The 23,465-nt window shown below is 42.3% G+C and overlaps 1 protein-coding gene across 4 annotated transcripts in view; it reads right to left on the bottom strand.

Moving 5' to 3' along the window:
- Nucleotides 1–23,465, bottom strand: part of szt2 (SZT2 subunit of KICSTOR complex) — a 78,742-nt gene that overhangs the window by 23,555 nt on the left and 31,722 nt on the right. For 3 of the 4 annotated variants that reach the window (XM_040184812.2, XM_040184816.2, XM_040184814.2), the window contains 19 exons: nucleotides 23,063–23,189; nucleotides 22,803–22,923; nucleotides 22,573–22,725; nucleotides 20,720–20,822; nucleotides 20,263–20,377; nucleotides 19,515–19,602; nucleotides 17,264–17,382; nucleotides 15,893–16,057; nucleotides 14,064–14,148; nucleotides 10,980–11,147; nucleotides 9,137–9,328; nucleotides 8,248–8,444; nucleotides 7,633–7,799; nucleotides 6,712–6,809; nucleotides 6,457–6,589; nucleotides 4,379–4,509; nucleotides 2,315–2,362; nucleotides 801–922; nucleotides 6–191 (listed from right to left, as the gene is read on the bottom strand). In XM_040184812.2, coding sequence (XP_040040746.2) covers nucleotides 6–191; nucleotides 801–922; nucleotides 2,315–2,362; nucleotides 4,379–4,509; nucleotides 6,457–6,589; nucleotides 6,712–6,809; nucleotides 7,633–7,799; nucleotides 8,248–8,444; nucleotides 9,137–9,328; nucleotides 10,980–11,147; nucleotides 14,064–14,148; nucleotides 15,893–16,057; nucleotides 17,264–17,382; nucleotides 19,515–19,602; nucleotides 20,263–20,377; nucleotides 20,720–20,822; nucleotides 22,573–22,725; nucleotides 22,803–22,923; nucleotides 23,063–23,189 — 2,518 coding nt within the window. The remainder of the gene's footprint in view (nucleotides 1–5; nucleotides 192–800; nucleotides 923–2,314; nucleotides 2,363–4,378; nucleotides 4,510–6,456; nucleotides 6,590–6,711; nucleotides 6,810–7,632; nucleotides 7,800–8,247; nucleotides 8,445–9,136; nucleotides 9,329–10,979; nucleotides 11,148–14,063; nucleotides 14,149–15,892; nucleotides 16,058–17,263; nucleotides 17,383–19,514; nucleotides 19,603–20,262; nucleotides 20,378–20,719; nucleotides 20,823–22,572; nucleotides 22,726–22,802; nucleotides 22,924–23,062; nucleotides 23,190–23,465) is intronic. The other variant, XM_040184813.2, reaches the window with a different exon arrangement.

Here is a 23,465-nt window from a genome sequence, read left to right as displayed (position 1 = left end):
TTTACCTGCTTGGAGTCCATTTCGTGAGCGGGCGCGTCAGAGAAGCAGTAGTGGTGGAAGAGCCCCATCTTCTGGTTGAGCAGGCAGTGGACAACGTGAGCCCTCGCATTCTGCCACTTGACCAGGCGGACCAGCTCCCGATTCAGAGAGGCGCCCAGGTCCACAGACCAGTTGTAGCTATACAGGGTGACCTACAGCAATGATAGAAACAATGTGACCACAGATGCTCACGCCAGTTGTGGCATGTAAACAGTAGAGCAGTAGAGCCGTACAGCCCTCACACTCATCTCCTGGAATTACGTCATGACTGCGCCTATGAAGGTTTATAGGTGCAACGTGTAACAATGTAATGTACGTGAGGAATAGAGAAAGTCGGACCACAGGGGAGTGTCGTACAGGCAGCGTATAGAGCTCTGGTAGTGGCCAGTCACAAGGTAGTCCCGCCCTCAAGCATACTAAACAATAAATTGACCGTAATGTACTAAATTACCATTGCGTGTGTTTCTTTGAAAAGTTTGTTTATTGAATTAATGCAATGTGGCATAACGAAGAAACTAGTATATCGATGACATGCTACCTGTGGCCAGGAGGCTACAGTCCCCGTTTGGGATTAATCAATCTCTAGACAGATGTGTTAAAACATTGACTAAAGTCAAAGTTGTATTAAATCTACCTCCTCAATAGGCTGAGGCCGCACCGGACGCCCTGCCGGGCCAGATGTGGCCCACAAGCCGGAGTTTGAGACCCCTTATTTAAAACAACGTTCTTGTTGCCGTGGCTTTTCGCACGTGCCAAGTCACCTTTCTGTTCAGGATGCTGATGAGGAGGAACCTCTGGCGGGGAGCGTGTCCCTCCCCGGCCTGGCTCGAGCTCAAGCAGTCGCTCTGCTCCAGAGCCTCGAAACGCTGGAAGCCCTTATGAGCTGACCAGAGGCGAAGAGAGAGAGAGACTGAGTGAGAGCAGAAGGGATCCATCCCCTTACAGCGACGGTCAGGATGGTCTTTCATCTGTTCTTAATGGTACTGTGACTTTGTCTGTACTGTGACCAAATTTGTTTTTATTTGCACATTTACAACGGAACTGCTCAGTGGATCTTAATCATGCCGTAACCAGAGATGGGTTCAATTCCTCAGTTCAGATCCGTTCCCCCTGCAGTAAATATCCACCCATCTCAGCTTTCGAGCGTTTGATTCTGCCTGCCAGTACAAGCTCTCTGGTTTTCTACTGAGTAGCCTCTCACTATGTTAGAACAACACTAAGACTGCCCAACATTATCAGAAGGAAGTTTTAAAAACATTCTCATTTCATTTTCGTTAGTGCATCGTAGTACTCCAACAGTTAAAAAAGCCTAGAACTGAATGTAAAAACATTTATTAACATCACCATAGAATAGGAAATGGTGATAAAATGTATATGACACACTTAAATTATCTGCAGATTACTGACTATGCCAGCATACCGGTTGTGAAATTGGTGTTTATTGGCAAAGGATGATATAATAGGTCTATTACTGATACTGCTTCTGTTATCAGTCTTTCCGCTGCTGCTGTTATTAATAAAAGTCATATTTTTCCATCATTATTCTGCTTACTACTCTCATTATATGAAGGAATGATGTCATTCGCATTGAACGTGTTGCAACTCTGTCTACATTTTGAATCCGCATTTAGCTGAGGCTTTTATCCAAAGCGACTTGTAATAAGTGCATTCAACCAAGAGGGAACAGATCCAGAACGACAAGAATCAAGAAAGTACAATTTCTACTACTAAGTGCTGTGAGTAAAAGCCTTCTTATATACTAATAAAGTGCTAACGAGGCCAGGTGTAGTCGGTACAGGTGTGTTTTCAATTTGTGTCGGAAGCTGACTAGTCGGGATGTTGTTGAGTGTCTAGCTCTCTGTGAGGGAGAAACAAGCAGACCGGAGGATGCAGAGCAGAGTGAGCGTGCAGGGACGTGAGGTGTGACCATGTTCTGGATATAGACTAGACTTATTTGTTCCTGTTTCTCACCCTACGGTTTCTTCCTAGTTTCTCCCTAGTAGAGGTTATTTGGGGGAGTTCTTGCTGTACTGATGAGAGGGTCCTTGAAAAGAGGACAGCATTGTGTACAGACAGTACAGCCTTTTGACTTTCAGCTATACAAAATAAATTGAACAGAATTGAAATAGGTTTGTGATTTTATCTTGTGTACCCGGAGGTATACCCAAGTGTTTGTTGAAGAAAACATAGATAACAAGGAAGATCCAAGACTACATATTAAACATCAGATTTAGATATCAGAAGAACAGTAATTTGAGCTGAGAGGTCAACTTACGTGTGAACCTATTTAGCCCTGGGGTGTTTTCCTCTTCTGAACTCTCTCCTGTAGGCAAACAGAGATGGCACAAACAGCTAGGCGGCATGTAGAGTGACACAACACACAGCTCAACACAAAGGGGAGGAAGCAGACACACGCAACAATAACACACAGCTTCTGGCATGAGAGTGGAGACGGAAACAGAGCAGCAGCATGTGGAAGGTCTGACTACAGAACACGTACGACCCACCCATGTAGTGAGGTGTTAGCACCGTGCTGTTGGGAGGACACAGCGATATAGACCTTCTTGAACAAACCTCTCTGAATGGTCCTCCCCACATTTTGCGTCTTTACCAATCTCAACTACTATCGGCTAAATGACTGCATGTGCGATTTTCCTTTCTTTTCTTCACAGAAGCCATTATATCCATCTTTGCCATTATATCCATCTTTGCTCTCTTTACAGCCACTAGAGTCCAGAACAGATGAGTCATTGTCTTGATTGGTCAGTCTCGTATCAACTGAGGGTGATACACTGACTATGGATGAGTACCTCTTCCAACACCACTTCAAAAACTGCTCCACTGTTGGAAAAACTGAAATACCATGTCATGGTCAGCAGGGGCAGGAATATCTGCCCCCTCTTACATTAATGACTGTGTACGTCATGTCAGATGTTAGAAGATGTTTGCACTTAGAATCTCTAGAAGGCCTCCTGGCGACTTGTGATACAAAACTATATGTCCTATAAAAAAAGAACACAGTGGTCAGTATCCAACGGCACTTGGATATGCACAAAGCCCACCCCGTTTCATTATGTCATATTTCAGCTATATATTTCAGCACCGAAGATGACAGCCTTTGAGTAGCCTTGACGCATATCACCGTGTATGATGTCAATTCTGTTGCAATGCTTGCAAGCATTTAATAAATGTACTGTTTAATGATTTTCCACACTCTCCCTTTAAACCTGAAAGGAGCGGCCACTAGTCTACTGAAAACACAGTAAGATTTCCCTTTGGTTTGGAGGGAAAGGATCACAGACCTGCCTCAAAAAACTGTCTGTAGCACAGACGGAGAAAGACAATTTAAAATATTACACAGACTGCATTGTTCATCACTGATGAGAGGGAGGGGGCTGGCCAAGGTTCCCCCACATGTAGTAAATGTAATTCTGAAGCTGGTACTTTGTGAAAATATACAAACATTTTGGAGAGAAGTAGTTTTCCTGATGGGATATGACGTGGAGCTTTTACCCCCTTAATGTATTCTGGCAGCCAAAGTGAGCAGTAGTAGAAGGAGTAGAAACAACGCTATGCTGAATACTGTTCAGTTACTGTATCACACAAATGACTATTCTCAAATTTAAGGACCATTGGCATGAACTGATTTTGGAAGTTCTTCCTCTGGAAAGCTTGATCCACACCCAACATGAGATTGTCAAAGGACTGAAAAACCAGTCTTCGACTGGGTGGACGCTTCCGGGGTGGACTTTACCCTGCCAACCTAAAAAACACTTACCAACACTACCGATACTGACCCGACCTGATGAAACAGTCAAAATGTTCTCCCGTCTGACTGGTGCTGTGTGAATGTGATATTATATGCTGTGGTTATTATTCTTATTTTCTGTTTGTTCTTTTTCTCGTTTTGTCTACTTGTATTTGTGTTTTTTCATGCCTCTCAACTTGCATTGCACTGTTGCATTTTATTGTTGAGTTGAGTTGTAAAATCAAAAAAAAGAAAGAAATGTCACCAGGTTACCGGTGCTCCACTCATCAAAGTCCCTTAAAAGATGCAGGTGCTTGTGTGTGTGTGTGTGTGTGTGTGTGTGTGTGTGTGTGTGAGGTACATGTCACCCATTCATAACTCATTTCCCTACTTTACTAGTAAAGAGCAAAGTGTGGACCTCCTCAACAACAAAAAACAGTTTTCTGAGGCAAAAGGTCACCTATACAACAGGAGAAAATCTTCTGCTACTATCACGTTATCCAACTGTCCCTGTGTTAGAAAAAGCAATCCCGTTATAGTTTTAGTGGTCCTTATATTTCCAGGTCTATTCGGTTGCTTCGGTTTAGTTACCTTGCTCTGTGCTGCAGTGCCACTGATGGAAGTTGCGGCCAATGAGAATGAAGCTCCTGGTGGCGTCTGGAGGCTGGCTGAGGTTGTGGGCGAGAGGGAATGGAACAAACATGTCTCCAGATGCGGGGCAGCTAAAAGAAAAAGACATTAGTCATTAGTGACGATCATGTAACTACAATCGGCTGTAGACATTCCTCATACAACCAGGAGTCACTAGTGCCGCAATGAGGACGTCATCCCTCGCTGGCTTCCCACCAGGTGGAGGAACCACTCACATTGAACCCTTTGTGCCTCAGCCATCTGTGTGCTCACCTACAAATCGCTTGTATGCAATCCAACGTGTTTTTAACCGGGAAATGGAGTCAGACTGAACTCATGTAATGTCATGAATGATTCAGATGATTATGCCAAAAAAGAAATATCACAATAATAAGAATCGGCTTCATAATATAATAATAAAGTGGGAATGATGGGAGACAGAACAGCATGTCTTTATTTGAGGAGTGATCTGTAAATGTATAGTACTACTATACACCCCCTCCCTTTTTTTCTTGAAATGTAAAATAAAAGGAACAAAAAGGAACCTTTTACCCCAAAATCTTCTCTTCAGACTCAACGCACATGGCGGAGTACTGCACAACATGCTGTACCTTGCGTTAGTATTCACCCCCCTTCGACCTTTCACATTTTGTCATGGTATAACCATAGATTCAAATTTATTTCATTGGGAGGTTGGGGGAAAGTTTACATGGATTTCAAAATGATTTACAAAGTCACATTTACAAGTCACCTAATCAGTAAATAGGGACACCTGTCTGCAATTTAATCTATAAATACACCTGTTTTGTGAAGGCCTCAACATTTTAACATTACAGAACAAAGAGCACCATGAAGCCCTAAGGAGACACCAAGCTTGGTGATAAAGTTGTGGCCAAGTATTAGGTTAGGTTTTAAAAGAATATCCCAAGCTTTGAACATTTCACAGAGCTCCATGAAATCCATCATCAAAAAATGGAAAGAATTATGGCACACCCGCAAAACTACCTGTGGGAATGCTTCTCTTCAACAACTACAGAGAAACTAGTTAAAATGGAGGGAAAGATGGATGGAGCCAAATACAGGGCAATCCTTGAAGAAAATATGATGCAGTCTGCCAAAGCCTTCCAGCAGGACAATTAGCCTAAACATACAGCCAGAGCCACGATGGAATGGTTTAGATCAAAGCATGTTCATGTTATAAGATGAACCAATCAAAGGACTGCAATACAATTAAGACAATACAACAAAGATTTGAAAATTACTGTTCACAGACAGTCTCCATCCAATCTGACTGAGCTTCAAGAAGAATGGACGACCATTTCCATTTCTAAATGTGCAAAGCTGGTGGAGACATACAGGTGTAATTGCAGCAAAAAGTTTTGAAACACGGGGGAGAATACTTATGCATCCAGAAGATGTCAACCTTTTTATTTTGTTCATTATTGTTTGTGTCACATAAAAGGTATTTTTCACCTATGCATGTCATGTTGGGAAAGAGTCAGTTTAAGCCTTTAAATTAACAGTATACAATGCAAACAGTCCAGGGGGGTGAATACGAATGCAAGGTACTCTAGGTGTTCCCCCATTCCTTTTCTACAGGACAGAGTATGATTTTATTTTACGTAACGCTTTACTTGTTTTCAGTCCCAATTATAGTTTAAATAAATGGGCGTAATAGGTTTGTGTGTAACCTAAACTAATCAGCCACTGCTGAATTATATCTCCGGGCCATATATATGGCCTGGGGATATAACCCTCTGATTGGAGGACGACCGTGCTCCCCACTCACCCACAGTTGCCCTTGTGTGTGAATGCGAGAGTGAATGGTTCTGTGCCTCCATCTATTGGGGGGGCCACCAGTCCAGGGTGAAGCCCTCTCTCGCCCGATATTAGCTTGGATTGACTTCAGCCCCGCTACGACCCTCAGTATAGAAGATGAATGACTAAATATTCATTCCCAATCAGTGTTAATTTCCTATCAATTCAAAGATTTCCAAACACTGCAGCACCCATTTCGTACTGAGAAACCAACGACTTACTCAGTCTTTTCAAAGACCTTCACGGTTGTGTCGCAGGCCAGAGAGTTGACTAGACCAACAATCTCTACCAAGATGGAGGGCAGCAGGAAATGTGAAGCCATTTCTGCCGTACACTGCTGAATGGAGGGGCAGCCTGTTATCCAGCAACAAAGAGGGAAAGACACATCAGCTCACTGAATTTAAAAGTTTGCGTTGTCAGATGCCTTTTTTTCTACCCACTCTGGCAGAAAATATGAAAGTGAAAAAAACACTTACCTAGGTTAGCCATGAAAGTGATCCAGGGCTGGGAAGTGAGCTGGTAGACAGGGTGCAGAGTTCCTGCGTCTCCCTCCTCCAGCTGAGACACCTGCCTCCTACACGAACACACACACACACACACACACACACACACACACACACACACACACACACACACACACACACACACACACACACACACACACACACACACACACACACACACACACACACACACACACACACACACACACACACACACACACACACACACACACACACACACACACACACACCATCAGGGAAGAAGCACCCTAAAGCTTAAAGGCTTTCTGATCATTCTCAATGACACATGCTTGGAGCATGGTGCTCTTAAGAAAATTCATGCAACAACTCCCCATTCATCCTTCATGCCATAACAGAAGTGTGAAGTGAATATGCAATGTGTTCAGCTACAACTATATGAGCTAGAGTAATTCTGGATTGTCTAAATGCGGCCTGTTGTCCCTAGGCAGACGTTTAACGGCGTTCAATTTGCAACACAGCTTGCTAACTTTATGTATGGAACTAACTAGCTGTAGCAGTTTCTAAATCATAAAAAACTATATTGCAGATTAACAAGTGTAATCTCAAAATGTACATTCCATTAGCTCCGTTGTTCTTGTATTTCCTCCACCTTCTGAGGGAAATATCTGTCACTTTAGCATCTTAATGCCCCACTATGTTGCTCAATTAATCTCTACATGTGTGTCTGCTTACTGGGGACGTAGTGAATTAATAAATGTACACTGCCCTACCCACATGAAAAGTTACATCTGGAAATTATTACTACATGCTTTTTAACTGGTGTATAAATGGTGAATGGACTGTACTTTTAAGTCTCTTTTCTAGTCTCACAACCACTCAAAGCTCTTTAACAACATGTCATGTAAATCGCACCTCTGGGCCTGCTCCAGCTCCACAGTCATGGCTTTGTCTTGACTCCACTGCTGCTTCACACTCTCTGTCTTGTGTCTCCGCCGTGTCACGCGGCCCTCCTCTCCCTTTTCCTGCACTATGTCGTCAGTAGTCTTTGGGCTTCCGAGCTCTGAGGAATCTGGCTTACTCTGGTAGGAAAAGAAGGGCACGGACGATCAGTAATGCTACTCTAAGGTATGGACACTGTAGTTATGTTAGTTAAGTTACTGTTAGCCAGATCAACCTTCTACAAAAAGACCCCCGAGAACCTCACTGGAAGAAATAGAAGGATAGGCAGACATAACCAGTCATTGAAGATATTGCGCCGTTTTCTGTTGCAGAATGGAAGATTAGCTATGGACGGACACAGAGGTGCACACTCACTCACCACTGCACGCACAACAATAATCGCATGATCCCCGTGGCGTTGGTAATATCCATCAAGTTGGCTTCAGTTAATTATTACAAAGCAATCACAGTTAAGCAACGTAATATGAACCCAGTTATACATTTGCATAAAATAATAAGTCCATGAGTATTGTGATGAATGCTAATGTAGCCTGTGATAAAGCTACACAGGTAAAATCCAGAGCTGACCAATATGTCCCAGAAGCTGCGGCGGGTGCTCTTGCTGGTGGGCGTGGTGGACTCTGGGGTGCTGATCCCCGTCACGGGAACGCTCCCTACAGCTGGGGTTAGGGTGATGGGAGAGGGGCTGGACTTTAAGACCCGCGAGCCGCTGCGCTGCCTGGGGCTGTCCTTCATTTCCTTCACCGGAAGAGGAGTCGCCAGACCTGATGAGACAACAATTACACCACAGAAACATTGTGTGTTTTTACCAACAGAGGAACCGACAGCATAATTATTAAAGACAGTGTTTGACCGTAACCTTAACCCCACATTGAAACTAAGAGCTTTCTTTTGGTTTGTTTCAATACATTTTTTGTTTGCTTTTTAACAATATTCCCTTTACACAGTAGAAGTTAAATTATATCTTGAAAATCTCAATCTCATTTCTCGAAAAAACAACTTTAAATAAAAAATGGAAAATTAATGTAACCATTACAAATATAAAACCAAAATGTGTCACTGCCAGAACATTAACGGTTTCAAGATTTATAAATCAGTTTTCTTTTTTAATACCGTACAGTCAAACATCATAAACTGGGAAGAGGAATAAAATAATATAGCAATAATGTAATCAGCAGCAGATGTTACAGTGAAGGAAAAAAAGAAAAACACACTTCCAGTAGCAGGTTATTAATAAATCTAGTTCTACCAACTCTGCTGTCTGGAAGAAATTTAGAAATCGGTTTGGTGTTTACATAACATCATCATTAGTGCATGAATTCCTGAATGAAAACTTGTTTCACGAGGTCACAATGTAATTTTGCCAACCAATAATCTGTGCATAAGTGCACTCACACACGTTACATGTGGCCAGTTTAGCTTTGCAGCAGCGTTCCATTGTTACAGATGACCTCACCTTTGCCCTCTTCTCTCTGGGCTTTGCTCGCAGTGTAGAGTGCCCCCACGCAGAGAGGGCACGGCAGGACTCTGAGCTCCATGACGACATCGCAGAGAGCGTGGCGCAGCGCCCCCTGCAGTTTATCGCTTAGCTGCAGGGGGCTGATATTTCCTTGCTCCCAAATGTCAAACTGCACATACAACCGTGGATCTGTTACAACACAAGCAGAAGCGTTCCTGTTGACATTGTAAGGGAGGATGGGCAGCATCTGGAAAACACTTTCCTTTCTAAATGAGTCAGTCGCATTTAATACATAGCAGATTAAAAAAAGCTCAAGCATTCCACACATTGCTTTGCCAGGACAGGAATAAGACACAGGAGTCTTTATGTACACATGGATGAGAACTTATGGTAGGCTGAGGGGTTATGGTTAGTATCAAGTCTCAATTTGAAAAAAGTGGTTTTAATAATGTGTTAGCAGCAGTGAGGTACCATAATATTCTGATCTTTAGATTCACATGCTGTCAGTCATACTTTGACTCTCAAACACACAGCTGCTCATTGCGACTGAACATAATAGTTCATGCTCTTTTAGTGACCTATGCAAACGTGTTCCTTCTTTCTTTCAGATTTTTTTTTACATAATGCCAATTTATGTATTTTAAGTAACCTTTCATTGATGTTCCCAGTAGCACAGATGGGGACATCATCATCATCATGGGTACTATGATTGTGACTAACTTCACTGAGAGGTTTCACTTAATTAAACCAACCTTTATAGTGTGGCTCTATATGTAAAACCAAAACAGCTTGAGTCTTATTTGTCAATTCTCTCATATTGCAGCACAGTAGAAGAGAAGGTAGGGCTTCAGAAACACAATATTAACAAGCCCCCACAACCACGATTTAAATATGATTTATTGGCTGTGCGATGTAGTGTAACGGTGACAAATCTAGCCTCCAGGAACGAGAATCTCTTCATACCAGAGCGCTATTCATTTATCTGGAAGATTTACTTGTTCAATTTTAGGAGGCATTTAATATTCAGACTTAAATGTAATGTAATAGTCAGACTGTTACCCATAACGTAGCTTGACATTTATGACTGTAATTAATCCGTTTTTAAAATAGTGCAGTTTGTACAATAAATTGACTCCTGGGACTTGCCGTAAACTCTACATAATAAACTAAAATAATACAACTGTAATCCAGTACAGTTGTAATGTCCAGTACTCATGACTAGCACTAAATGTATTAACACTATTGTGTTGATTTATGAGAGTTGAGACAAGTCTGGGAACGTAACCCTGAGGATGTGAGTGGCTTAGGCTGGGATGTTTTACGACTCCACCTACAAAGGGATAGTTTGACGTGGGCTTGTCTGAAGCACTCTTCCACAGTCATTTCCTGCAGTTGATGGTCCTCAGTCTTTTTGTGAAAAAGTGATAATAAGCATTCTAATTCCTTAAGAGTATTTTTGAGATCACAGTGAGCTTTAAATGCTTCATTTTAATGAGTTCATCTTTAAGTTCAAGTGGACGTTGCTCAGAAAGACGTTTTGATTTCAGATTGAAAAGGGTTTGGGTAAGACTTGTAATAACCAGGTGTGTTAATTAAAACCTCCAGTAAATGCAGGTGTACTATCTAGATACTGTTCTCGTGTTAACACCACGTGCACACGCCAAGCATGTGTTGCAAACGTGGCAACGTGGGTGTTCACTTGGCAGTGAAGGGTCCAATACAAGTAACTTAAAATTGTTTACGGGATGTTAGCATGTTTGGAATCTAGCCAATAGCAAGTCCCCAATTGTCCCCCATTTGAAATCGGGTCCAGGTTGAACTGCCCAGGGGTCGTGTTCACCTGTACCGGAGCTGATGTCCATGGACTCCACTTTGCCCACACTGGTTAGTTCATCAAAATGGTCTGGTCGAAGGGAGGTGGCGCAGTTCTCTGAAGCACAGTCGTGGACCGGAAGCTGAAAGGGACGACCATGGACATCCACGAATGACAGGGCGATGCAGGCGATACCTGAAAGAGCAGAGAAGTTAGTTCAACAAGAACAGAGTTGGCTCGTCCCACCCAAGGAGTCACAAACCATTTGCTTTTGTTCACAGCTATCCAGAGAGCTTTGACAAGAAAGCCTCTGGGTCATCTGAAGGACTGGGAAATATTATTTTTTGTTCTGTCTGGTTATCATTCGTTCTGTCCCAGCAGTATATTTTAAATATGAGCATGGTAAAATGTTCTTTTGATGTGTCAGTTCCTCAGTATCATAATATTTTTTCACCAAAATGAGAGGTACTGTAAACAACAAAATGATTCATATCATATATCCATTCACAAAGGGAGGGCAGATGTCCTGCTTTATATAAAAAACACACACCTAGCAGTCATGTGATGTCCGGGAAAAGTTGCCTTTACGCAGAAGAACGTAAGGTTAATGCACACAGGATCTGTGAATTATTGCACCACATGCAAGCTATGAACCGCCTTCAACAGAAGGAGGGACGCAGGGCTTGCCCCCTTTCAGTTTTTACCCTCCTCCTGCCTTGACTTTGAACTCAACTACATACATAAGAAACAAGACGCTCCGTTATGAGGACAGACATACTTCCTGTCTACATACAGACTTACAAGGTGAGAACAATTACGGCGTCCTTGTTGTTACTGTCGTTACTTTAGTTACATATCAACTTGTTTTCTTATTAGAAACACTCTCTACCCTCTTAACCTCTGCAGCTGGTATGCATGTTCATGTGTTTCTTAGGTGACTCTGGACAGAGGACTGTGTATTGATTGGCTGAAGGTACTTTAGGGGGCCAAACTCCACTGCTTAAATATGCGTTATGTTCCATACATCGTAAAAAAATAGTTTTAAATGAAGGTTTTATTGCTCAGCCTTTGCAGTAATTACTTTTATTTAGGACAAGTTGCCCAAAGCACACTTTTTAATGGACCCCAACAGCCGCAAATAATGGAGGTGATGTTGTACTGTCGTGTGAACATACATACATCCTACTGTCACTGCTGTTAGCCTACTGTAAACAAATAAACTTAGCAGTATGCGCAGTAATGACAATGATGTTCAAAAACAATGTTTTCTATTTCTGAAAGACAATGTTCACAACTAGTTGCCTCCAAAGTCCAGCTGAGCTAGGCTTGCATAGTCTTGTTCTCAATTACATTCAAGTTCCCTGTTATTCGCTTTTGCTTCTGCAAAAAAGAAAAATGGTCATGGAAAGTTTCCGGAGGTTTACTCTTCATTGACAACTCTACAGTGCGGGGAGGCAAGAAGACAAAACAGACATCTGCAGAACTCTTAGTCTTGATTTTCGTAAAAGAAAATTATTACACGTGGTGCTGTATACAGAAAGTAACCCAGACGAGGATGAATTCATACTACAATGGCCAATTACACTTGACTTTACCCGGTTTACAGTCCGGGTAAAGCTTATGGCCGGCGCGTGCTTCTGCGTTTGCGTCTGCGTCGTTGCATCAACGCACTCGTTTCAATTCATGGTTCTGCGTGTGTTGCAGAGCAATTCACCGCCAGAACAACAGGCGGAGGGACGTGTTTTTGTTGAAGACGACCTAGAGAGTCACGTCTATTTATTTATTTGTTTATTATTTATCATAGACTTTATTGCCCCGTGCATCGACACTGCTGATTTTCATCGCGGACACATTTGTCCCGCCAATGACGGCTTGTAGAAGCGGTCATATTTACGCATTTCTTCTGACAAAAGTTCTTAAATCTGATCAGTTCTCTCGTAAACATTCTTCGTTTTAATAATGGCGGTATCGGGCTATGAAAGCGGAAATGTGAGACTCCGTGAAGGATGTAGTTAGCGGACCAATCGCAGCCTAGAAAAATGGCTCAACACACGCAAGGACGAGTGAAAAGCGACGCAAGGGTCACGCAAGGGGGGCTTGCGTCTGTGTCGCTCTGAAAACCCAGAAGCATAAATCAGGCTTTACGCATAAGGAGAGAAATCCACCATCAGAAAATAAGAAAAAGATTGTGATGATACCGATCAAAGAAATGAGTACTGAGAAGAAGTTTCTTCTATGCCCAATAAGCAGCGGGTGCTTACATATAGTTCCACACGGGAAAGGAAAGTTTCAACATAAATGAGTGTGAGAAAAGTTTAAATATAAATATGGATATAACGTGTTAAGTAGTGCAGTTGCAGTTTGTTGGCTCAGGTAGAAATTCATTAATTAAAATAATTAATTGACTAATCATTCTATCAATAACGTGGATGTCAAATTTTTACGGATTTACAAATACATGCAAATGCACACATAAATAACTATTCATATTTACATTTATTTGTGGATGTGTATCGCACTGCATTTGTTTGCGGATCGCTTCACATTGACATGGACCTATCTGCAGCCAATCAGATGTTGCCCTCCCCTTCCCACGAGACTGTCAGCGCTACGCAATTTGCGGAGGCGAAGTGGCGGGTCAGCAAACAATGGCGTCTGGTAGTGACGGCGCTCCTCTTCGAGTGTAAGTGAAACATAATTAATGCCCCCCCCCCTGCTCACCACCACTGAACCATGAACTAATAGCTAATAGCTAATATGCAAAGTAAATTCTGTGAATTATTTTAAATCTCTTATTCAGTTTAATCTTGTAGGTTCATAAGCTTAACATTAGTTAGCTAGCTAGTGTTGTCTACAGTTTCTGTGTGCTAATTTGCTTCTTCTGCGAAGTAACATCTTGAAACAATTATTGAAAATAACTGTGTGACGTCATTGTTTGCTTACCCGCCGCAAATTGTGTAGCGCTGACAGTCTTGTGGGGTGGTTAAGAGGATGCACATTGAAGGCACTTCTGCATTGGCTTCACTTGTCAGAACCAGAGGATTCAGCCTGGGATCAGTAAATGCACGTACGTGTGTGTGTGTGTGTGTGTGTGTGTGTGTGTGTGATTACCTTTGCCTCCTGTCCCCTGGCCTCCAGGTTTATTGTAGAGGTAGATATCACCGTCAGCTAAGTAACCGCTCAAATGAAAGTAGTGCTGCAGACAGAACAGGAGAGAAAATCAACCCCCGGAAGCTCAAACCACCCGAGTCAGCATTTATTTCATACATCACAATGAAACCTGTCAAAAATTATTTTATTTTTGACAGGTTTTATTCCTTCATAATCTAGATCACTTAGAGCAGAGCTGTTGGTGGTGCCTTTGCATATGTCAAACGGTCATCTATCAGTGCAGTAAGGCATTTTTAAATGTGTGAGCAGATTACTTATTTTTAAGGAGTTGTTGCACAAAGACCTTTCCACTGCTGCCAAGACATCTACAGTGCAGTAACCGTTAAAGGCCTATCGGTGAGCTAGAGATACCACAAATCCTCTCAAGATGATTGGATAGCTGCTGAAAATAGATATTTCCTTTCCCAATGCCTAGGTGGAGCAGGGTGAAATTATAGTAAACCAAAAACAGTTGTGTAGAGATTAAGTTAACAATGTATGAATTGGCTTCAGAGGGGTAGATCCATTTCATGCAATCTCTTTCCTTCTGCTTCCAGTCTTGATGCTAGCTGATTTCATCCCGGCCACACAAGAATTCCTCTCGTTATACAAAAGTGGTCTGGTGGTCTAACCACTCATGTTTGGTGGGGTTTTACATGCAGATCTGCACTATTGACCAAAGACAAAACATTTGGACAGAATTAAACTTTGATGGTGGTCGAACCAATACAGAGGAGGCTAATGTAGCCAAGTAGCTGTATCTAATTGTATTTAGCCTCACTAAAGAAACATGGTTTGTTTTTATAAAAACCTATACCACAAAATAGCAAAAACATTTGTGAAATACTGTCTGCAAGTTAAAAGGCTACCTAGTAAACCGCTAAAAGTAGTGGAATTACAGTAATGCGTTACTTTGTAACGCGTTACTCCCAACACTGTTAGTATTATACTGTGGATTTCTCCATCAGTTGACGGCCTATAGAATGTTGAAAATGTCTCAAGCCTGAGATAACATCAACTTTAAAGATATTCAGTTTAGTTTATTACTCAAATTAATCAAACAATTATGAAAATAGATGAAAACCTTTGTGTCATATTTTAACAGGCCAAGGTTTCAGTCAAACAAAAAAGGCCAATGGAACTGTTATAACCCACATTGCTAATCCCTTTACAGTTTGAGACACTCTGCTTCAACTTTGACCCATTTCACTGGCAGTAGCTGTGCATGCACTGCTCTCCTGTCCAAGTTCACTCTTGATTTGACCCCTAAAATCTAGACAATTTGGCTGTTGTTTTCTTTTTCATTTTTCTTTCCAATTACCTGATTGTCTGTGTTTCTTTCCCAGTCAGACTTTGTTGTAGAGGTCTTGCTGAGCATGTTCCCGTATCTCAGCAATTGCCTTGCATTTGCATCAGAAAGCCTTTGAGCCGACAGAAATTAAGTAAAAAAGAAACTACGACATATGCGCCAGTTTGTAATGGCACATTCCATTTTGATCAGATTTTGGCCTCTGTGTGTGACTCAAAGAAAGGTTTAATATTAAGCATTGTTGGTATTTTCCAGGCTCTTTCCAGGCTCACACTTTTCATCTTCATTGGTGATACTTGAGTTTTACAGTGTTGTTAAGCCGAAAAAAAAACGCACACACACAACCTATAGACATGAAGTGATGTCAGAACGAAAGGGATGCTGGAAGGGTTTGATGCTCGACTGCACCTCATCAGTTCAGGACATTCACATAGCATATTAGACTCTGATGTCAATAACACTCAGCCTGTCTGAGTTGTACCTTGAAGTGGTGTGCCGTGTTGCTGTCTGTGTACTTGGGTACATGCAGGAAGATGAGAAGGTTCTGCCGGAGGTAGTGAGCCACAGCAGGAAGCCAGGGGATGCAGTACCGGGGGAGGCTGAAGGTCATCACCTCAGTGGCGGGAGATCCTGAAGGCTGGATGAACTGAGCAGACAAAACCTGTGTTGGGCTCCCACCATTGCGTAAAACCAAGGCTGACTTTCGAATGCAGTGTTCTGCTGCAGGACATAACCCCCCCCAAAAGGAATGTGCCTTCACATCTAGGTGTGATTTCTCTCTCTGGGTGAAACAGCCCTGAGATCTGATTGGCCAAGCCACAGACACCACAGGGGTCCCCCCTGATGTGTTCTGTGAGTTCCCCCTCTCAAACTTTCTTTCCGAACTGCACTTTGCCAGCGCAAGGTTAAAGACAGTCTCTTTCAAATCCACATCTTTCCGAATAGACTTGCGTCGATGCAAGGTTAAAGACAGTATCTCTCCTGAATCTTTCCGAACTGACTCGGGTCAGCGTAAGGATGAGACAACAGAGCCTCTTCAAAATCAACTTTCCAGACTGACCTCAGCGTTAAGGATTCAGGCTTCTCCAACCATCTTCTAGCTGCTCCAGAGAAATCCGGCTCCCCCAGTCCCCACTTCTGGCCCGAGGAGCTCACCAAGAAGGAAAACTTCTTCTACCCCCTTGGATACAACTTGCGTGAAGAGCACACAAGAGCACCAACAGCTTTTGTGCCACCAAGAACCCCAACAGTTCTCATCATCCCCAATCGATTCCCATAACAAAGGACTGATTGGACACCAAGTTAAACGAAACTCGAGGAAACACAGAAAACCCACCAATTAATGTTTTTATTTGTTGTTTAGATATTAGGATATTGTATAGTAGCTTTTGTTGATTTCAAATGGTATTGGATTAGAATTGTTAAAACCCTGTTATGCTTTAATGAGGAGTTTTCTGTGATTTCTTTGTGCATATGTGTAATGTAATGCAAACATAGCCAGTGTACTTAATGAGTGAATATCAATTATGAGGCTTGATTTATAGTTTGGTTATTAGTTTTTAGGGTGGTGCCCCGTTATTTATTTATTTTGCGATTATTAATAATTCTATTGATGTCAATGATTTAATTTTACACTAGCCTTTAACGAACACATTACCCCACCAACAAAATGGTGCCCCGTGTACGGCCGTTCACAACACCTGTGAAGGCTTTCATCCAAGGAAACTGTGCTCTCTGGTTGCCTAGATGGAATTAAAACACTCCTCATTCTCGAAGTGTCCACAGAACTACGGTGCATCCACAAACAACAACAAAAAAGTAGGGACTTGGAAAAAAAAAAAGAGTGATTTACCTCTACGTCGGCCGGCGTCAGCTTGCAGTTCCTGACCAGCATGACAGTGATGATGTCCAAAGTGGTCTCATCCAGGCGCTTCCGCAGCACTTTCACCAGCTCGTCTGTGATCTCTGGACCTGAGCAAAGAAGTGCATTCCAAATGTCAATCGTTTCAGCGATTAAAGGTCTAAACATGTTTCAAACCAAGTTGTTAGATCATGTAAGAGCATCTAGCGCCGCTTTCCCCAATGGCACAATTGAGAAAACATACAGTCAAACAGTTTACAGAAAAATGAAGTGTAATGGTAGACAACATGGAGTCTGGCTGCATCGTAACAGGTCACCCCTATTCAAAGATTATTTGGTGTACACCGTTGTGATGGAGATAGCTCAATGGTCATCACTTTACTTGAAGGTAGGGTCGGTAGTATCGAGAAAGAAGCGGTAGATTTAGTAAAATATCCAACATAAAAACACAGTCCAGGGATACCAACTGTTTTCTAATGAAACCGGCTAACAGAGCTCGCTCCAAAAGGGGCTAATTCCGGGGAAAAGCAATGAGTGCACGAGCAGAATATACGCACAGTCAGGTAGCTAGTCCGTCCAATATGGTTGGATGGGTTTATGACAGCCACTTACTGGATTATTATCCAGTATTTCTTAACTCAGTTTTTGATTCATAGATAACTGTCAGAGTGTCATGAGATTTTTAGAAAACATTTCAAACACATTTGTAAGATTACCAACCCTGCCTTTAGAGTGATCACCAAGCTAAGCCCTTTTCGATAGAGCCCGATCCATGAGAAAGCAGAGGTAAAAGGCCCAGAACGAATGTTCATGCTTACTTAGGACAAACACAATGTTGGAGAGGATTGAAATAAAGTCATATGCAGCTTTAATATTCTCTCCTGCTGTTAAGATATCTTGAAACACACACAAATTGAAAGAGGGAGTCAATCCATGACAAGCCATCTAGTAATGCTGCTGCTGCAAAAAAAAGGGTTTAAAGTAATGTGAGTGGAGGGAGCAAACAAGGATGCTAATGAGTTGGGTTTTTTAACAAGCTGACGTAATTCTACGTCTGAAACAGTGAGATGTTCCCAGTACAACAGTGCCATATAGCCATCAACGAGAGGAACAGCAACCTGCTCCAGTTGTCCGTACAAAAGGGCTACTCAACTCAGTTTGGATTCAATATCAGAGGCGAAACCTTTTACAACCATACAACCAAAGTAAAGCTACACACATTCAATAAGGAGGCATTGGGGCTTGATTCAGGGTGCTTTAGCCAAAACAAACTTTGGACTAATTGCTCGGTTAGTCGTTCACTTGGACGGGTGTGAAAGCTTCTAAAGGAACTCAAGCCCGTCCGTAATTTCTTTCGGAAATTTGCGGTACTGATTTACATGGGATGTAATTCACCACATGGATCCTAATGATGGAGGATGACGATCCCTGAAGAAGGATTGTCCCGAGTTACATGTCTATCTACGTCTTCTTCTCTTGGTTTGTTTGTATGTCAGTGAAGGACTGGGGGGACCACGGACCCTAACAAGATATGATTTTAAAGATTATACATTGAGCTAATCCTCTTTCCCTTTGAGACTTTTCTTTGCGACGCATTCACCGTTTTTGCCTAATGGCCAGACAACCTACCGTATTGGCAATCTAAAGAACTGGAGCCCTGATAAATGATTGGTGTTTTTGTTAAAACATAAAGCTTTGTGGAAGGAAGGAGGAGTCTCATTACCGTGTTATTTTAAATGCATCTCATATAATACACAACAAACAGAACTGAAATAATTAGGACAATAACAATTGACCCCAAAAGTCTAGAGTAGTAGCTGACAGATGCCACACCCACTAAGAATAGACACACCTGTCAATATGTGGCGTGATATCTTAGGAGTTTTTAACTGGCTAGCTGTTTGCGGATTAGCTTTGTGCTTTTAAATCATTCCAGTCAGACTGAGACACATAAAACGTGGTGATACAAGGTGTTTTATCCAGGAAACCCACTAAACTAGGTCTGTGCGGATGCTTAGCCCCTTGGTGTAGAAAATCTTTACGTTCTTATAATACAGAAATCCTTTGCTGCATAAATGCTCTACCAATAATCATCTACTGTGAGTGAAGACTTCTTCCACACAAACTGGATGCTGGTGTAGATCTTAACTTTACTTGGATCTGTCATTACCACTGTAGCATTTTACTGCGACTCCCTTTTTGCTAATATTAGACATCTCTATCAGCCATTGATGTTTCTTACCTGCGTTTCCCACTCCATGCACCAGCAGCAGGATGTGTTTGTCTACTTGTCCAACTGGCCGAGAGCCATCCAGGGAAGAACGGGAGCCCTGAGAGAGTCAGAGATGATGTCAACAATGTGGCAGCAGCACTTACGCCGATTGAGAATGATGACACAGAACGACCTTTGACTAACAGCTTTCCGTTAGTGCCTTTCTGTGTAGCGTTACCACTGTGCAGACACTGAGCATCCTCAGGTCACCCACAAATGGGATCACACATTCCAGCCAGTGCTGCCCTACTCTCGGTTATTCACTAATGAATTGTTGGTGAAATGAAAGGCAGGGAAACATCATAAATGTCCGTATTCTTTATAATTGACTTATCAATATTGTTTTTTCTTCCCCTTGCTTTCTCTTCAGGCGACAAAAGTCAAGTCATTACAACAAAGTCATTAAAGACAATTTATACTTTTTTCCATATTCAAATCAATGTATGTGATTTTCTGCTTTTTTTATTTTATATTCTGTGTCTCAGTTCAAATAAACCTACCGTCACAATTATAGGCCGTTAATTTCTTTGTCCGTGGGCAAACTCTAAAAATCAGCAAGGGACCAAATCATTATTTCCTCCACTGTATGTACAGCAGGGAATTTTTCAATATCTTAATCGGAGGTTGAGTCTGCTCAAAGACAAAGTTGCTCTCAGGAAACCGGAACCGGAGGACAGGACAACCTTCGTCAGTGAGTGTACTGCGTTTGTTCACTTACCACAGGTTCCTCAGAAAAAGAGGGCTCTTGACTCCTAGCAAGCCCAATAGAGCGAGTCATGTGGGGGTTACCATCCACGTCTGAGTATTTCTCTGTTAGAGATGTTTCACAAAGTCTGTAAAGATAAACACAAGCCACAGGGATGTCTATGTGACAGCATGCTGGTAACAGACAGTCCCTTGTGATACTTCTAGAACAGTTCCATCGTCTGCCATGTTCCCTTTAACCTCATAGTTAACAATGTGATGTGGAGGCTCAAGCATCTGGCTCGGGGACATCCAGCAATGACATTGACTCGCAGGGCCCCCTTTGACAGCAATTCAATTTCCTCTCTACCATATTGCTGCTTTAAGCATACTGATGAAAAAACACATGTTGCCGTATTCCAGCAAAAAATGTGAGATAGAGGACAGAAAGTTGACAATGCCCAGGTTGAATAGTGATGAGGTGGTCTAACCTGAGGTAGTAGACTGCTTTTGTTGTGCGCTCCTGGTAGACAAACATGTTTTTCCTGTTGACCACACAGAAGGAGTTGAGCACGGAACGCAGGGCCGGCATCGCTGTGACAGGGAGACAACAAGACAGATCTCACTTTCAGCTCAGGGAGGATTGTCCCCATGGTAAAACACAACAAGAACAAGAACAAGAGAAGCTACTTGGAGAGAACTTCTGGCGTAACATGTGCACAGTTCAGCCACTGGCTCCACTGCGCAGGTATGAGTGGCACAAAGGCAGTTGTGGCTGATGTGCAACTCAAAGGCCTTATATCACTTTCCTATACGCTGTATTTTACATTACATTACATGGTGACTTACAATAAGTGCATTCAACCATAGGGATACAAACTCAGAAGAGCAAGAAACAAGAAAATGTTTCCTAAAATAAGCCAATTTACAAATTGCTATAGATGAGTGGCGTTATAAGTACAATTTAAGTGCTACCATTTGTTAGTCTTTTAGTCGAGTTAGAGTCTGAAGAGGTGTGTCTTTAGTTCGCGGCGAAAGATGTGAAGGCTCTCTGCGGTCCTGGTGTCTTCAGAGAGCTCGTTCCACCATTTCGAAGCAGGACAGCAAAGATTCGTGATCTAGTCGAGTGTTTTGCTCTCAGTCAAGGAGGGACAAACAGTTTTGCGGCGAGTGCGGGTCGGGATGTAGGGTTTGACCATGTATTGGATGTAAGCTGGACCCCATCCATTCACAGCATGGCACGTGAGCACCAATGGTTTGAACTGGATGCGGGCAGCCACCGGCAGCCAGTGAAGAGAGCGGAGGAGTGGAGTAGTGTGGAAGAATTTTGGAAGGTTAAAGACCAGTCAAGCTGCTGCATTCTGGATGAGCTGCAGAGGCCGAATGGCGGTAGCGTGCAATAAGCCCCGCGTTAAAGGCTGCGGTGCGCTTTTCCGCTGGACACATTTTCTCGAACCCGACTGCATCGCGCCAAGCCTGATGCTTCGCCCTCTCCGTGTCCCTTGCACATAATATTTTTGTTTATTTATATAGGATATATTTTTTCACATTCCGATTCTAATGTCTAAATATTCTGACAAATAAAACGTTCTTTGAAATAGCGGACTTTTATTACTATGCTATTATATTGTCATTATGTTATCAGTGGCATAAAATGGTCTGAAAATTGCAATAATATCGCATATCGCAATAAATGTTGGTTCAATAATTGCACAACAAAAATGTGATATCGTGACAGCCCTAGTTACCGTCATATGGGTGTGACTGAAACAAGCACAACTGAAATTCCATTGGAATGATTCTAGTGACTAAACAAAAGTTTGTGTCTCAGAAGTGGAGTGATGAATGAACATGTCAGTTGTTTTTTGTGATCTACATTCCAGGTGAAAACAGCTGCCACACTCATAACTTTGGATGGATTTCATTTGAGAGTAGAGTTTTTGATGATCAACGTGAGCCAATGCATGTATGACAATCTAATTTGTGCCAGTGCCCCCCTGTGGTTTTGCAGCAAAAATAATACCGGTCTGGTCTACACAGCATTTTCCCCATAAACTGCCATAGTAAAAGAGACCTCAGTAAAAAGAATGACACTTTCTACTAGGAAGCTTTGACACACAATGGTTTTCATATCTGTTGAACTTTTCCTGAAGCTGAGAAAAGAAATTTAAAGATCTGTGATGTCATCACTATATCTCAATGTTGATGCTGTATTCACAGCAAAAGCAAAGCAAATCAGTGTCAAGCTGTGGGTGGAGCCAGCAGGAAATAGACTGCTTTGCATATTCACCTGCCAGACAAGCATATATATATTATATATGTTCAGATCAGATCTGCCACTCACCCCTTGACACTCCCATATTGGGTCCCATCTTCAGGCGGGGGTGGATGTGGATGATTGTGCTCCACATCACGTCGCAGGCAAAATGTCCAGGGATGAACTGCATGGTGGCAGCCAGGTAGTCTCTGGCCTGGTAGCTCTCCTCTGAGCTGTAGTCTGTGAGATATTAACACATACACAATAAGGGCTCCGCTGGTCCAGATTAGTGACAGTATCGGTGTGTTGTGACTCACCGTCGGAGGTGTTTAGCCGCGGCTTGTACAGAGACTCATTCTTCCAGATGTCCTCCTCGCTCTCAGCCACCAGCAGAGAGTTACACACGTGGCTATCGTGTAGATCCTGCAGCAGCATGCGCTACACAAAGAAAGCACACCATCATGTGACATTTGTATTTAATCAGATAAATGTTGTGTTGCTTCTATCCCTGAGCTCCTTAAATGACACAAAGTACTTTGTTTGCGTGGCAAACCGTGTGGAGTGCTGCAGTAGCTACCTGGTTGACTATTCTGCAGATTTCTCCGATTCTCCTGACAACCATCTGATGCAGGTGGAAGTGTTCAGGCAGCTCCTCCTCCTTCTCCGGATCCTCGGCACCAATATCTTTGCCTGCTGTGAAACACCTGGAACAGGCAAGCATGGCTTTCAGACATCTGACATCTGTCTGTCCAGGAAGCTTTTTTTCTTAAAGATAAATATTACATTTTCAGATGGAATGACCTCAACACCAAGATGTAAAGCTGTAGGGCAGAATGAAGTACTTTATTTTTTTCACAAATTTCAAAATCTTTGTTATGTATTTTATTGTTTAACCCAGCACATTTACTTACTATTCTCTTATTTATCAATTAGAATTCATCCAGTTCAATTTGAAAATAAGTATTGCTTATGTACTTTAT

This window comes from Gasterosteus aculeatus, chromosome 8 (genome assembly GCF_964276395.1).
Source record: "Gasterosteus aculeatus chromosome 8, fGasAcu3.hap1.1, whole genome shotgun sequence".
Lineage (NCBI taxonomy): Eukaryota > Metazoa > Chordata > Actinopteri > Perciformes > Gasterosteidae > Gasterosteus > Gasterosteus aculeatus.
Note: the sequence above shows the minus strand (reverse complement) of the source record. Positions and strands in the feature narration are given on the sequence as shown.